General features: G+C 33.4%; 1 protein-coding gene across 1 annotated transcript; it reads left to right on the top strand.

The window, feature by feature from the left end:
• The first annotated feature begins 6,503 nt into the window (after nucleotides 1-6,503).
• On the top strand, nucleotides 6,504-16,203 carry LOC147387799 (ras-related protein RIC2). The gene is made up of 2 exons (XM_086420381.1): nucleotides 6,504-6,966; nucleotides 15,488-16,203. The coding sequence occupies exons 1-2, from the start codon at nucleotides 6,746-6,748 to the stop codon at nucleotides 15,921-15,923; spliced, it is 657 nt and encodes a 218-aa protein (XP_086276507.1). The 5' UTR covers nucleotides 6,504-6,745; the 3' UTR covers nucleotides 15,924-16,203.
• The last annotated feature ends 1,762 nt before the right edge of the window (nucleotides 16,204-17,965 follow it).

Raw genomic sequence — 17,965 nt, 5'->3', positions numbered from 1 at the left:
TCGGTTGTTTTTCGAAATGGTGAACTGTATATCTTTTTTTTTGAAAACAGTAATGTATCATTTTAAGAAATATTTTATTTTATCAAAATGGTAAAAATAGTAATTTTCATATTTTTACTACCGAAAATACCATTTTATTGGAAAGATCCTTTTGACATGAGATCAGAAAAGGATATTTTCGATAGCATAAATATGAAAATTACTGTTTTTACCGTTTTGGTTAAATAAAATATTTATGAAAACAATTGACTAACGTTTTTGAAAATAAGATGTATAGTGCTCTATTTTGATAAATAAATATGAAAAGTTCTCCATTTTGGTAAATTTCTCAGTAAAAAAAACATTGTATCTTTCACCATTTAGTTCACCGAATCCAATAAAAAAAATTCAGCAAATTTAAATGATTGGGTTTGCAAATTGATTAGTTTCTGGTTTTCGACGAACCCTCTATGAACAATATCGCAAAATAGTTTCTTTCAAACCAATTCGAATTTAGTTTAGCAAGGGAAACACAAGTTTATACATATTGGATGAAAGTCAATCGTGTCACCGTTAGAATGAACATGCAAGTTGAAGTTTTTAAAAGACCAACTAACCATTGATATTCAACATATTCGCAGAGAAATAAACTTCATTGGGGTCCATCAGATACAATGGGGAATTCAATAAAATTGAACGGACGTACAAGATCATTCAATGTTTGGTGTTGATGATGATGAAGAAGGTATGGTTATAATCACGTCTCGTAGATTTAATCATCTTAGACAAATTTTATATATCTTACATAATAGAATCATAGGAGTGTCGTAATGCCATATTATCCTAATCAATTACTCATCGCAAGGAATAATTATTACAACATGAACAATATACAATCATGAGTCATGACTATATTCTTTAAATAATATTTACTAATAAACACGTCAAGCAAAACATATTTCAAAAATAAGTCTATGATTATGTATTAGTGAACAAGTAATCTTCAAGTGTGAAAAGGTTATGTTGTACTATTAATTAATTTTATTTTAAGTTTATTAACATGTATTGGTGAGGGCATTAGTTTATCGGTGCCAAGTAGTAAAAAAATCGACCTGTTTAGTTTTTTTTTTCACTAATAAAACAATTTGCAATTTCATAAATTGGAGTAGACATTGACTACTGCACTCGAGGATCATGTCATTGGGTCACGATTCAATTGGATATTCAGGTTATAATCAAAATATTACTTTCGGTTTTTAGTAATAATGCAAGTTTGATACCCAGTATGAGCATTAATTCTTGAGGGGCCACCAGTGAAGGCGCACCCTTAATTACCTGGGCAAAGCCAAGAAACGGGCCAGGTCCCTTGTCTACTGCAGGATTCACAACAAATCGATTCGATACCAAATTGGTACAACTCCAATATTGATCCAAATTTTTTTTAAATATGCACCCGATCCAATCTGAATGGATTAATAAATATGTGAATTAAATCCGATCTGAACACATGCCTTATTTTCAAATGAGTAATGTTCAAAAAATATAAAATCATATAAATTTAAAAAATATATATTTTTCAACTACAAATATAAAGGGAAACTAAAAAGACTAAAACGTTTTATGTATTTGTATTTATATGAAATTAAGAATAATAAACAAATTATTAAAGAGTTGTGTTGGAGTAACATTGTGGAGGAAATCATGGGGGGACATTTTTGATGTGGAAGTGTGTAGGAACCATAGATGCTTTTCATCGAGATACCACTTGTATCTCGATGAAAAGCATCTATGGTTCCTACACACTTCCACATCAGAAATGTCTCCCGTGATGTTGCCCACAATGTTGCTCCAACATTATCCATTATTAAAATATGTTTGGAACAAATTAGGGTAGATCCAAATCCAATCCGAAATTATTTTGAATCTAAGATTCTGATTCGAAAATCTGATTTTTCCTGTTTTCCAAATCGGATCGGTTCAAACCGATTTCGTCATCGGGTATATTTCGGATCATTGCCAACCCTAATCTATAGGGATACCTGGTTATTTAAAAAAAATGCACTCTTGACGAATTGGAAAATGATTTGCATTATGTATATGTTCATTCATGGTATGATATGCAAGCCACATTGATGGCTTTACAACGATCGGGTCTATTCGGGACAAATCCGATAAAGATTGGATCGAGCCCCAAATTAATCCGATTAAAATCAGATTGTACCTTGTTGAATCTCAACATAAGGATCCAAACTCAATCTGAGAACAATCATAGCAGACCCAGATTGGATCAAATCCGATTTGATATGTTAATTCAGATTTGATCGTTATGAAAGTCCAAAACCTCGATCCAAAGTTGCTGGATTGAAGGGATGGGATTTTGGGTATGACCCGATCCATCAACAGCCTTAACTATGATTGGGACTCAAGAGAAGTGTTATGGCCAATAATGTATCAAAATTAGGGCTTAAAACAGGCCAGATTCATGCGGGCCGGATATGAGTATGTCCATATCTACATCCAAATTTTGTATTCGGATTTGAATCCAACTCAGATCATATTAACTAGGACCATATTCGAACATTTTACTTTCATTAAAATCATATTTGGATTTGATTTAACCGAATTAATTAATTCAGGTCGGATAATGTCAAATTGTTTAAGATCATTTCAAATAAAATTACTAAAATATGATTAAATGGTGACTTGAACTCAATACCTCTTTATTTTGAAAAGAGACTTTGACCATTACACCTAATCGTACTTACAAAGTAATATATCATTCGGATCTTGACAGATTTAGGGATGAAACTATTTCTGATCCGGATCTGACTTGGGTCAAGGTCCATCAACCTGTATCTGAACAATATTTTAATTTAGATATACTTGAAGAAACCAAACCCACTAAATTTGGATCTGGATCTCTTGGTTTCGGATAAATTTCATACCATTTTAAGTCCTAGTTAAAATAGAATTCATATTATAATTTAGGGTTCAATAAAGTAGGAGTGCCAATGGATCGAATTGATTTAGTGCATTTTGTACACTACAATGCAATCATGATTTTAAAACCCAATCAAGTTCGATTAAACATGAGTGAATTGGAACGAAATGGGAAGGTGGTCCACGAGTTTTTCATTGTGAATCGGGGTAACATCAACTCACCTGATTCTTGATTCGAATAATTTGATCGAGAGAATTATTTTTTATTGAAATATTGTTATTTTTGTGGTCAAGAATTTAGTTATTTATGATTAATATAAAATAAGATTTTATCATTAAGGAGTTGTTTTAATCGAAGTTTAAAAAAAAAAAAAAATACACTTAATTTTCAATTAAAATCTAATTGGTTTGGGTGGGTTCGGCTTGCCCAATTCAATCAAATCGGGGAGTCGGTCCAATCACAAAGTGTGGAAACTTGTTTTCAAATTTACGTAATTTGAAGAGTAATTAATGTTCATTGATTGTACCCAAAATAGTAAGAAACTATTACACATTATTTGAATGAGTTTTGCTTCCATGCAAAATAGGTTGCATGGTGGAACTTGCTCTCGGCCGACCCTTGTCGAGTGAACGTAGAACATTTACAATACCCTTTTTAACTAACTAAATCCCGGAATTATTCCTCATTCAACATAGTTTTATTTATCTTCTTTATCGATTATTGCATCGATCAAGGTCTAATTATCTCTTTCAACGACCAAAAAAGTACAAATAGATCGTAGGATGTGATTATCATGTATAACACATAATTTTTTTTTTTTTTTAAAGAGTCAAGATCCCTTGACTCATGAAAAAAACATATGATCCTAATCCTTTAAATGTAAAATCCAATGGTTGAGATTTATCCTTGGGATAAGTATATCTGAGATTTGTGTTGTTCAGATACTGATAAATCTCAACCATTAGATTTTGTGTTTAAAGGGTTGGGATCATGTGGCGTTTTTTTTTTTTTTCATGAGTGATTCTTAGGAGTCAACGGATCCCAACCCCTTTTTTTATATGTATATACGATTTTGAAAAAATTAGACCTTGTGATCATGGAAAATGAGTGAAAAAGCTTGTTAATAATTTAATACATGATCTCTGAATAGAGCTTGATCAAGTGTGGTCGTTAAATTATTATTTTCATTACATATATTTTTTAATGTTAATGTACAATTATAATTTTTATTACTATTGTTGTGAGGTGTCTATTATTTTTATTGGGCTTGAATTTTAAGAGGCAAGGCAGTATAAAAAATGACATTTTTCGATGTGGAGTTGATGAATTTTTTTGGGTATATATATTGTATTTTCAAGTAGGGTTTTATTATTATTTTTGCTCTATGAGATTCCTTGCAATTGTGGATAGAGAGTTGTAATTTTTATTGTTGATAGTGAATTTTTCTCCATCTCCTCAATGGACGTAGGCAATTTGCTGAACCACGTAAATCTTGTGTGTTCGTTTTACTTTCTTATCTTTATTCTTGTTACGCTTTCGCATAACAACTATTTTATTAGTGGAACAAAAAAAATTATTAATTTGCATAAAAGATTTTGTCTTATAAGGAACCTGATATTTTCTTTCGACAATTGCTATTAACACCTTAATTTTTTTACTTATCACACCCCAATTAAAAATAAGAGAAAATAAGTAGCGTTACAACTTGGGTGGGCTGGTCAGAACTCAATTCGTGCTCAACCTAATTGATAGGTGAGCCTAGGTAGAGGTATGTAGAAAATGAGTTGAGCTCGAGTTAGAATATCTCAACCTGGCCTCAATACGGGTTGAAGGATTGAGTAATCTGATGCCTATATACTAATATACAAATATTTTTATATTTTTCTATTTAACTTTTTGATTCTATCTTATTACTATGGCTTGTGGAGAATTGGATATTATTAATGTGGGCTTTGATTAAATATGATTTGTCTAAATTCTCAATGATGGATTTGAAGATTGTTATGTGATTTTATTTATTAGTGATTTTGTTTTTTATGTTATATTTTTTTTTAGATATAAAATTAATTGATTAATTAAAATGAAATTAGGGATATTCAATGAGCTAACCCAGTCAACTTGTTCAAAATAACATAATTTGGGCTAATCTGAGCTCAACCCAATTTTAAAAGATCAAGCTTGGGTTAGTGTGCTTAGGCCTAATGGTCGGGTTAAGGGTTCTACCACTTGGGTTTACCCTCTAACCTGTCCAAATTGCAATCCTAAAAATAAGTGAATGATTGAGAATAAGTAAAAGTTCGGGTGCCAATAAAAACTCTCTCTCTCTCTCTTGTTAGATTTTTATTTTTTTCGATTTAAGAATTTATATGAGCCTAATCATAATTGTGAACAACTATTGAAATTGTGTGAAGGAATGATAACGTTTTGTAATGTTAAGATTATAGTTTGAGCCAAACTTTTGTAATGTTTGAAGAGTGTGTTTTAATTATCAATTGGGGTGTGATAAATAATTTAAGAAAATGAGATGTAATAAGTAAAAGTTGGAGTGTCAATAACAACTCTATTTTTTTTTTCTTGCGAGGGTAATTTGAGGTATGTGTGGTTGGTGGGATATTACATGTGCTGAGGGAGTTAGGCAAGATATGGTGCTCTAAGAGGCCAGTTGCCTTGTCCAATGGGTCGGACACCCTGTCATTAAAAAAAGGTAATTTGATTTATTTATTTTTTATTTTTTTTATTGTAAGAATTCAACATGTGAGAGTTATTTTTATTAAATGAGATTCCAAACTTTTGTATATAACATAACACATCTCTAACACGATTTCTATACTCCAGTATTCTAAGTTCACTTTTTAGCTCCTTCTAACACCATTTTAGCTCTCCATTGGTACCAAAATCTAGCAAAGAACTGAAAGTAATTCCATGCAAAATAGGTCGTGTTTCGTTCAACGTTGATTATGATTCGAGCTTAATGCAAAAGTTGAAAGCACATTCTGTAGATCCCCCATCGACTTTGAAATGGCCTATCCTTTTCAAAATTTTGCAGAAATCCTTTCCATATGACATTTGGTTCGACACGTCACTCTACATTTTAGTAATTATTTTACATACCTCCATATATTTTCAAACCGACAATATTCCCCATTTAACCTCTCTGACGTTATCCAACAGGTTAAAGATGATTGATTTTGAGAAGAAAAATTAAGGTTTTGGTAAATCATTTTTATTAGTTTATAAGAGAATATCAAGATTAAAAGATATATGATCATTATAATATCTCAATGATTGGTCAAAACTCAGAAAAAGAAGAGAGACACGTGTCATATAAGAGAGATGGTTGTATCAATCCTTTGAAGTGGGCTTGTCGCTTCAAAAGCTTTTCCAATCACTGCAGCTCGCTAATCATTGCGAATCCCAAAACCTTGTCCTAAGCTTCTTCATCTTCACTTTCCTGACGACCTCCCAGCCCTTTAAACTCAAAATGACCAAACTAACCCTTCTCTATAAAATGACTAAAATACCCTTTAGATCCACTTATTAAAACTGTAACTCTACCCAATAAAAGATACTCTTCCTGTCATTTCACATCTTCCTCAAACAGGTTCGACAGACAACCTTTTATTGTCTCTAATTTCGGTCATTGGAATCCAGCCAAGACTCGACAGTAATCTCTCAAATTTTCCCTCTCAAAAAGTCCGAAAATCAAAGCAAATTTATATAGGAATCCAACACAAAACAGCCCATCTTCCCCTTTTTCCCAAATCGCAGAGAGTTTCAGAGAAAAACTAGAAATCTTGCAAGTTTTTGCAGAGAAGAAGAGTACTAATGGCTTCTTATAGAGCTGAAGATGACTACGATTCTCTCTTTAAAGTAGTTTTGATTGGAGATTCAGGGGTGGGGAAGTCGAATTTGTTGTCTAGGTTTACGAGGAATGAGTTTAGTCTCGAGTCTAAGTCCACTATTGGGGTGGAGTTCGCTACAAGGAGCTTGAATATTGATGGGAAGGTCATCAAAGCTCAGATTTGGGATACAGCAGGCCAAGAAAGGTACTTTTTTCTTCAAAAGTTTGGTTTTTTGATACGGGTATTTGAGATTTTTTTTTGGTAATTTGAAGGTTTAGATGTTTGGTACTTGGGTTTGGATCAGTTTTTTGTTTAGGATATTTATTGGTTACTCTGTTTATTTATTTATTTATTTTTGAGTTGGATGGATAAGAAATGTGGGGTTTTACTAGAATTTAGAGACGAGTTTGATTGGTGGAGTAGCTTTTAGTGATCTGGTTTTGAGAGGTCTAGTAATAACTTTGATTCATAGATGATCCTGAACCTAGGATTGTTTGTTGGTTATTTGTCTATATCCTTGGTTTATCTGTTCTGCAATTGGGTTAAGCTTAGATCTGTTGTGGACTGTTAGATCTTAATCATAGATGGATTTTGTGATGGCTTCTTTGTTTGTATTTGGTAGTTTGTTTTATATACTTGAGAACATGAGAGAAAGAACTGAAAAAGTTCAGGGATTTGTACTTGGATCACTATAATTATGCTCTGCATAGGGTACTTGAGACGCTCAATTAGAGAATTTCAGCTAATATATCTATTTGGATAAACAGGTATCTTGTGTGTACCTTTTGTCATTTAATGTTACATGTGAATCTTATTTCATTTCATTAAAATAACTAAGTACCCCATGATATCATGTTGATGAATAAAATAAATTATAAGAAATTTTTTTGCATCAATAATAGGTAAATGGCTTCGTGGGCACATGCTTCCAACATTTAGGGGCTTAAAATTGGGTCTCTTTTAGGGGGTGGAATGAAATTTGGTTTGGTAGTTGATTCTCATTTTTGCCCATGGTGGAGAATTTGGATGTTAGTGCAAGTATAATTTTTTTTTCTTCAATTGGCTGTATACAAATTGAGGATGGGAGTGGGGCTTCTTTGTATTTCTCATGAGTGTGCTTTGTGTGTTCTGTCTTTTTCTCATCCTCATTGCAAAACATTTAGGGTGTGATATCTAGCAGGCATAATGATTTATGGAATTTTCTGATCTGGTTGCTTCTTCAAGTTTAATTTGATACTTTGGGAGCTGTAGATTGGTTTGATTGTAGTGAGTGGGTTTTCCAATGTTTAATGATTTTCTTGACTATTAGCGTTGTTGCTTTTGATAGAAATCAAATATCCAAAATAACTGGCATTAAGGTCATGTTTTTATTTGCAATAAACTACTAGAAATTATCAATGAAAACAGTTAGTTTGCTGGTAATACTTGGTCTTTGCTTGCTTGATTGTCTGTGTATGATAAAGCTATTTTATATGGTGAATGTCCTAGCATGTATCATGTCAAAATAAAGTGATTTACATCCTCAATCACTGATTCAAAGATTTTGTGTCTAAAATGGCTAAGCTTTCAAAGAATCTTTGAGAAAGAGCAGGATGAGGTGCAAGAAGGCAATGGGGTAGTTAAAGTAGGAATTTTATTTAGATTTCATCCATAGAGAGAAATTAGCATAGCATTCATTGGGGATTAAAATGATCTCCAATCTCATATTGTTATTCACAATTTCCTTATGAAATATTTATGGAACAATGATTGATTCTCGTATATGTTTTTATCCATCATGCATGTATTCTTGGAATGTCTTTTTTGGCCTCTTTTTGTGGGATTTAATGTTCCTTCAAAAGTAGCATTCTTTGCTTGGACTACTTATTTGGGTAGAATTCTCACCATGGATAACTTAATGGTTCTTTATGCACAAAGTAAGCAAGGAGATTGTGAACCATCTTTTGTTTCACTATAACCAAGCATGTATGCCAGGGTTTGAGTTTGAGATTGATGTTGACTCTAGCTCTAGAATAAAAAGTGGAAAATAGATCAGGATTCAAAATTGCAACTTGGTTTTATGGTTTAGGAATCGAAGATGACTTCGTAATGGCTAAGGGTGAGGTTTGAAATCAAAGCTAGGGTTTAGGGATCATATTATGGAATTGTAAGGTCTTAAGCACCCAATCTTACTTGGCAAAGCTATTCTCTATTAATACCTATTGGTTTAGCATTGTTAAGATGGCCTAAACTAGTATGGATTACATGTTAGATTTTTTAATATGATGTTCACAGTTCACCTAGCAAAACATGATATAATATGATGTAAGCATGTTGGCATCAATGTGAAACACATTTAAGCATTGAAATATGAAAATCATTGATTTCTATCTTTTTGAGTGTTCAGCCAATTGGAAGCTAAAAGAGGATTAGTCTGATACATTTGTTTAGGATGACTGATCATCTACATAGTGTATATGGCTATGTGTGTTTTTTTCCCTTCTTGGAAAAATCCTAACTACTTAGGAGTCATTACCATTCATTGATTCAAAAGTGTGCAATGATCATCCAAAATATATTTTTCTTTAAAAATTATTTCCAAAGAAAAAATGACTCATGGTCTAACCATAAAAATTTGGGTAGGGAGGTTTGATTGAAGACTGGGGAAGTTGTTAGGCACCCAATTCTCCCAATTCTTAGTAGTCAGTCATATTTGGGGATTTTGGATTGATATAAGTGAAGAAATTAACTTGGAATCATGCATGCAAATTGAGTTTCAAGTTAGATGTCACGACCCATTTTTATAATAGGATTTTCTGAGGCAAATCTTGATAAAAACTGGATCCTGATTACTCAATATTCAAAGAAATTGCGGAAGTTATAATTTTCATTAATAATTAATATATCTACATTGAAACAATATCTTTTCAATCATCTTAGTATTACAAAATATAAATTGACCCAGTTGTTCCTAACCAACAGCCGTCCAATTCTCATCTATCCCTAGTTCTCTTCTTCTTTGTAATTATCTATGGACATGAAAAGTCCGTGAGTTATTAAGCAAGGCAAGGGAATATTAAACCATGCAAATTACAAATTCAAAGAAAAATCATAATGAAATGAAAAAAAATTGTCTCGTATTTGATTAAAGCTTCTTTGTAAATAAATATATAAATATATTTATAAGGATTTGCCACTTAAGATTAGGATCAACCTCTCCTGAGGCAACTGTCACCTTTCAAAGTATTTAGTGAATCAAAAGTTGCCTCGACTTGGTTATTCCCGCTCTTGAGGTACCTGACAGTTCGTCAATCGAGGTTTTTTGTTTACTACTCGGGGACTTCCTTACCTCTTGTCCTTGGACAAGGAGCAACCCTACGTAGGATCAATCTCTACTTATAAAATAAAAAAAATCTCTCTCTCTTGAGGTAGCTTCTACCCTCAAGTTATTTGGCCAAATAGAATTGGGTAGGGGTTGTATTAATTTAACATTCTTTTATTTTATTTTTTAAATTACTTTTTAAAATATCTTTGAACATATTACAGCCCTAGGCCATTTTGTAAGAAATTAAGAAGTTTATGTAAAATTTGATCACATGGTAAGTAGAAATTTCAGGCGGCTCGGCTGACCATTTGAATTTTAAAATAAAAAATAATTAAAAGGCCTTAGCCAAGGATTAGAATCAACTGTGTAGTGGCTCAGGCGACCATTATAAATTTAAAATAAACTAAATTAGAAAAATAATTAAAAGGCCTTAGCTAAGGGTTAGAATCAAGTATTTGGCAGCTCAGCCGATCATTATAATTTTAAAATAAAATAAATAGGAAAAAGAATTAAATGACCAAAGCCATGAGTTAGAATAAAGTGTGTTGCAGCTCGGCCGACCATTATAATTTTAAAATATAATAAATAGGAAAACTAATTAAATGCCTTAGCCATGGGTTAGAATCAAGTATGTGATGGTTCAACCACCATTATAATTTAAAAGATTAAGAGATTGAAACAAGGCGATTAGTTCGTTAGAAGAAATATATATAAAAAAAGAAAGTATATAATTTAAGGTATATAGGATATATTTCAAGGCGGATTTTTCGTCATGCGGTAACCTTTATGGGCTAATACTTTGCGGGACCTATATCCAGATCTCTATGGTTGTCAACCAAACAAGAAAAGCCAATTGAATCCTTCTTGATCAACATAGGTTGGGAAAAGTCTTGGGATTTTGGGTTTAGACGGCATTTCAATGATTGGGAAGTGAGTAGAGTGGGCAGTCTTTTGGAGCTGTTGGATACGGAGGTGCTTAGTGCAAACTCAGAGGATCGTTGACTTTGGAGTGGTACTAAAGAAGGAGTTTTCACAGTGAGGTCTATGCATAGGTTGCCGCTCTACCGCTCTCGCCCTTGGTTGCTTTCCCAGCCTCGTTCATTTGGGTTACAAAGGTTCTGTCAAAGGTTTCTGTCTTTGTGTGGCTAGCGGCATTGGGTAGAGTTACTATGCTGGATCAGTTGATTAGAATCCAATGAATGGTGGCGACTCCAAACTCTAAATAGTTAAGATTTTCTGAAAAGGAAAAATATCACATTGCTGCAATGTATATTTCTAAAAACACAATATATGAGTTTTTAAGTTTAAATTTCTCCACTAGGCATCTTATGTTACATATTAGATTCCTAGGAGGAATTTACAGATAAAAAAAGCTCTAACCTCATCTAATTGAGATCTAATATGACATTCACCAGTTTAATAAGAATATGCTAGAAATCCTGTTATAGATTAAGTATGTGAGGATTTAAACTCTTTATTTCTGCTTGAACCGAGTATTCATGCATGCTAACATGTTTAAAGCATCATGAACAGAAAAATGAACTAAATATAATCTCAGTGGAAGTCATTCCTTCACAGAAACCATATCAAGCCTATCATGATGTCATTATGAAGAGACTAAAAGACATAATCTTAATGTAAACTAACAGTCAACCTGACTCTAAAACTTCTAGAAATCAACTAAAAATGAGCTTAAAATAGATCAAAAGTGGAATTAAAAGAAGGTAAAACTGTACTTACCTTCGAAAAGTCGAAAATAATGATAGAGGAGAACGGAAAAGGTGAGGTCTTACATTCCTCAGAGAATCTTGGATGTGGGCTAGGAATCTTGACACTTAAATCACTCACTAGAAGTGATGGTTGGTCTGTCATTTGGTAGAGCTTTGATGTGCTTCACTGATTGTGGGCCGAGGAGTGTGTAGAGAGATTGCAATCAATATGGGGTTTTTTGGGATCCTTCTAGAATGACTAGGGTTCCTATTTATATAGACTCTTAGGCCTTGAGAGCTACTAAGGCCGAAATTGGAAAGTCATATCTATTTTCTAAATCCAAAAGAGCAATCTTTTTCAGATAGGAGAGATTTTGGGCAAAAAAATGGAAAGTTGGTAATCTCTTAGTTAAGTTTGGAATTGGGGTTTTTTGAATAGGTTTCTAGAAGTTCAAAAATAGTACATTAGGGTTTTGGCAGGGGTCCCAAATTGATTCAAATAAAAAAAAGTTGGCAATTTTTAGAAGTTTATGTGCAGATTTACCGTGTGGCCTACAGGCAGCCACACTAGTCAATTAGCCATAGTTTTGTCCTGACTCTGCCTCACAGGCCAAATTCAGACATTTTACTGACTTGTTTGGAGTTTTACCAATTTTAGTTTTTTTTTTTTTTTTTCAACTTGAAAAAACGATTTTGGATATTTTCTATTTGATAAACTATGGCTCCAACTGATGTGGTCCTCATTTGCGAAAAAAAATGATAAATTTCCTCAATCCAGGGTTTTTCTACTATTCTGAGACATTGTATTAATTTTGGCCAAATGCCTCCATTTTTCAAGAGCTTGCATTTTGGTTGAAATATCTATGATTTTTTTAAGAAATATAGGTATCCTAGATGAAAAATACACTATTGGCCTTCAAAGTCTTTCACAGAATCTTCATACATCCTAAGAAAGATGACCACAATCTTTATCAAAGTACATACTTGCTTGATCATCATTGGAGAATACACAACCTTGACCATTTGTCAGGTCAAATTGGTACAAAGTGGGGTATCTATACCTGACAAGAAATTTTTGAGGGTGTTTCTATAGCCGGTCTAGTGATGCTTGGAATATGCTAAGCTAAGCTCTATGAGGGAGGTGTTAGGTAGTTGGTCCATTTTAATTTTCTCTCCTAGGAGGCATATCCTTTGGAGAATGCTTCCATTTGCGATTCTTTGGGACATATGGTAGGGAAGGATGATGAGGGTTTTCTATAGAAAGGAAGAGGGTTTTGAGAACATTATTCTATCATTTAAAGTGCTGCTATATAAGTAATTGTTGAGCTTTATAGAATTTGGAAAGATTGTATTCTGGAAACTTTGTATTCCAATGGGATGATGTTGTTAATGAGGTGGTGTAATGTCTCACAAGGGCCTTGGCTTGTATTTTCCTTGTTTTTGTTCTAGTATATGATTTCGACCTGTAAAGCTTTTTGTTTTTCTTGAATGAATTTTTTCCATTTATAATAAAAAAAATAGAAGACATGTTATTTTTGTTCTTTTACGTTTCTTAGACCTTGAAGTCTTGAACACTTTAAAAGAAAAATAGTGCATGCTTTCATTGAAAATGAAAATTATGACGTGTTTCTTTAAGACGTGGCTCTGGACAGAGTGGAATGGAGGAACCCCTACCCCAAATCCTTGGGATAAGGCGTTGATGATGTCATGATGATGATGACCAAGACGATGATGGTGATATCATTTTTCTTATTTGGTGTTTCTACACGTTTAACAGACCATTTTAACATTTCCACGTTCGATAATCAGTTTTTAAGTTATTCCACCTTTTTTATATGAACTTCTGTCATTCATAATATAATTTAAATGGCCCTTGATTCTTGAAGAGTAGTCTTATCCAGGAACTTCTTCTAAGTGGTTGGAGTTAAATATATGATAACTACTGAATTTTGTTTGTACAAGCATTCTATAGATGAGGGTTCATTTCTATTCCAATTTTTTTTTTCCATATTCTCTCGATTTCATGACATCACGTTTATTCTACATTCAAAATCTTAATATTCCATGAGGAATAATTCTTCTGATGCAATATTTAGAAGAACATTTTCATGGTAGCATTATCTGAGATTGATTCTTGTTGCAATGGAATCTCTGTTGATGGACAATCATATGGTATGATGATTAACACACACAATGTGTAGTGGTCGAATTTGACAAACCTTGAAAGAGTTTACATTTTAGCAAAAATCTAGCAACAAAGTAAGACTTTTAAGTTAATACTACTTCAAAATTGTTGATCCCCCCCACCTCCCCACCACACACACAAAAAAAAAACAGTTCAAAATTGTTGATTGAGAGAGACTCAACAAACTACTTCGTGAGCTATGTAACATGGACATCACACCAATATTACAATGCGTACGAGAGTCCTTAATTGTGAGGTTCTCTCACAATTTGGAGTGAACTCCACTCCAAGCACAAGTACAATAAGGGTAGGGTGATGACTCTCTTTAACCTGTGTTTGTCTCATGAAACATCACACAGTAGGGATAACAAGAAACATATTTTTTAGCACTCTATTGGAAAGTTAAGGGTTGATACTTCCTTGATGAGAGAGAGAAACTTCCTTAATTTGAAAATATGAATTTGAATGTCTCTGGTCCATTTGAGATTGTCAAGTAAAATGTTTCTTATTATTGGAATTATTACTATTTGAGCAAACTTTATCGTTGGTTCATTCTTATTTGATGAAATATGGAGGATTTTTATTGATATCTTTTACTCCAAAGAAAATACCTATGAATCTTACATTCAAAATATTGATTGGACTTGAGTCTTACCCACGAATTTGGAGCTTGGACAATATTGCTTTTTGGCTATCAGCGGGTTTCCAAAATTATCTTTAGAGGTAGTCTTTAAACCTTGAAGTAACACCATTGTTTCAACATCATTAAGATTTTGATGGTTTTACGCCACATATTGCTTCCTATTCCAGCTAAGCCTGGATTTGATGGGAAGGAACACATTATCCTATAAGTCATTATTAGAATTGTTGGATTTATTTCTTTTGGTCCAAGACAATCGAGGAGTTTAGAGTGTCTTCATCTAAGATTTTTCTATTTAGATAGGAGTTGGTTCGTCCCATTTGTTTGATGCATCCTTAGTTTCCTAATTCATTTACATATTCTAAGCTCATATTCATAGGAAATAAAGTCAGTTCTAGTGTGTGAAACCAATATTGACATGGCACTTAGTTGAGCAGCTGCATTTTAGTTTGTATTATTTCGTTATTTAATATGCTCTAACTTTGTTGAGATAAAATGCTTAAAATGTTGGGTTTGCTTTTTTGTAATGTTTTTGAGTCTCTTTGAATACTTTTAATATGAGTCCCCGTCTTCTCCGCGTTATCCATCATTATCTCACTTTTTCAGAAAACCTGACGTCTCAAATCTCGTTCTATCTAGTGAGGGCTGTGGAATGTGGATAAGGATCTCTGAAAGTTACTGCAATTTATTTCTTGGGGTTGTATAATGGATTCTCCAAGACCTTTATGTGTTACTCTTACATGTTTCCTTTTTAACTAATAATACTTCCATTATGAACTTGTTTATATCATGTGCGCTCTAGTATTTAGTTGTGTGGCTAAAAAATTTAGATATTCAAATGGCGATACATGCTTGCAATTTGTATTTTTTTAATCTTGGGTTCACAGGTACCGTGCCATTACTAGTGCTTACTACCGAGGAGCTGTTGGCGCATTACTCGTCTATGACGTAACCCGACACGCTACATTTGAGAACGTAGAGAGGTGGTTGAAGGAGTTGAGAGACCACACCGATCCCAACATCGTCGTCATGCTCATAGGGAACAAGTCTGATCTTCGTCACCTTGTTGCTGTCTCAACCGAAGATGGGAAATCTTTTGCAGAGAGAGAATCTCTTTATTTCATGGAGACATCTGCCTTGGAAGCGACCAACGTTGACAATGCATTTGCCGAGGTCCTGACTCAGATACATCGTATTGTAAGCAAGAAGGCCATGGATACAGGTGACGAGGGAGCCGCTTCGGCTGTACCCTCCAAAGGAGAGAAGATAAATGTCAAAGATGACGTGTCGGCTATAAAAAAAGTTGGGTGTTGCTCGACCTAGGCTTCAGGTGTATCAGATATTTGTGTTAAATTATGTTGTTTGGGTGTTTTTTGCTGCATTTGTTGTTTGTGTACACCTTGGTTTTGTATAAGATTATCTCATAGATGTTAAATCAGGACAAGAAAAAAAAGCAAGGATAGAGTATTTATAGGAGTTTTTTGGATGAACAGAGGGGGGTTTGAATAGTGTTATATTTTATTGCATTTTATTGATTTTAGATCAGATCATTTTGGGATTCCGATTTCCACAAAATTATTTGAGAGAAACTCTTGATTAGATCTCTTCATCCATTTTTTTTTTTCACTTAGTGCTACAACCCCCCATGCATGTAATCCAGTAGAATTTTGATTGATGTATGACAGAGCGATTTGGCATCAATGTTGCAACCCATTTCTTGCATCAATTTGAACAGATTAATGCGCAATTCCCGGTCACAAATCTTTAGGATTAGATTTTGATGATGATTAAAGAATTGAAATTCCCTTCATTCTCTTGAAAAAAAAAATTGGAAGCCCCATCATCTTCAACCTTTATGTATGATGGTAAGAAAGAAAATGTATTTTATTAGGGGAAATTGAATTTCTTTGGAAAATGATCATGAAGAAAATGAATTATTTGAAGAAATGGATTTTGATGTTTGATTGCACATTGGATTGGATTGGATTGGACAATGTCAAAAGCAGAGTTAGATTTTTATTTTGGGGGATGTGGTTAAGTATGAGAGGATTACATTTTCCAGGAATGGTGGGAAAATTATTCTCTCCTGCCCTTCTGGCTTATTGGGCAGAGGTCCTGTAAGACAAACTCTTCCATTTGTGTTTCTCCCATATTGATTTAGAGAGCTCCTATTGCCACACCAATTCCTATGTATTTAACCAAAGAATTGCACACAGTGGGTGTGGAGTTAGTAAATGTTGGTGTGGCAATAGTAACACTCTTGATTTATTATTTGGTTCCTACTCCTTAATGGACTTTTGTAGTATTGTGGGCTGTCAATGTTGGGTTGGTTGATAGTGAAGCCAGCCCAAAAGGGGGTAGGTTGGGCCCGCTCTTGTTGATTTTCGAATTTAATGAATAAATAAATTCATTCACTCTTTGAAATTATTTGGAACCATTTGGTATTGCTTTTCATAGAAATGGGGGTCCAAATCTCCATAAACTTATTATTTTATAATATATATTAATTATTTTTATCATAAGATAATTCATCCAATTATTCGTAAAAACATCTACAAAATATTTTTTTGTTAGCCCACGGAGTATCCCCACCTTTTGGTGAGACTAATCTATCTGGGGCCGCACGCATCATCTCACCCTGTCACGTGTTAAGACAGGTAAGTAGCCACATTTCTATGGAGAGCCATATAGAGATTCGAAGACATGACTTGGGGAGTACACCTAATCACTTCTTACAAAATATAGTAGTAAGTTTGATTGTTTTGGACATTATCAGGTCTTAACTCAGTCCGAATTTAATGGATTGAATTTTTTTAAATCTAACGCTATCTTTGTAGGCTCAAGATTAAGGTCCTAACCCTTGTTTTTTCGACAAATGTATAGGGAAAGCATGCCATCTGGTTCAACACCCCTAATTTTATGTTACTCTAGCGGTGATACAATATATTAGTTAAAAAATCGAAGGATATTTCAATTATACACCGAAACCCAGAGCACCATTTTCATGAAGGCTAATGATTTTCAGATTCAAATTTTTTCACTTGGTTTTTACTCGGTTGATGTGGTAAGGGCATAGAACCATAGATCTTTTTCCTTGTGTATCCTGAAGAAAACGATTTATGGTTTTTGTGCCTTAACCATTTTCATTAAAAAAAATGGATTTTCAGCATTTCAATTGAGTTTTAGAGACTGTATTTCAATGTAAAGGATTTGAGAAGGAAGAAGAAGTCATTTTCGAGTATTTTGAAGACTTATGTTAAAAATTAGGATTTTTTCAAATTTTTACTTCATTTTTGGATGAAAATCGTTCAAAGATGGTTCTTTTGGTTTGAAATCTTCTTGACAAGTCGTTATGTCAAGTTTTT

Source organism: Akebia trifoliata, chromosome 13, assembly GCF_017979445.1.
Source record: "Akebia trifoliata isolate Shusen 1 chromosome 13, ASM1797944v1, whole genome shotgun sequence".
NCBI lineage: Eukaryota > Viridiplantae > Streptophyta > Magnoliopsida > Ranunculales > Lardizabalaceae > Akebia > Akebia trifoliata.
This window is presented reverse-complemented; position numbering and strand designations above follow the sequence as displayed.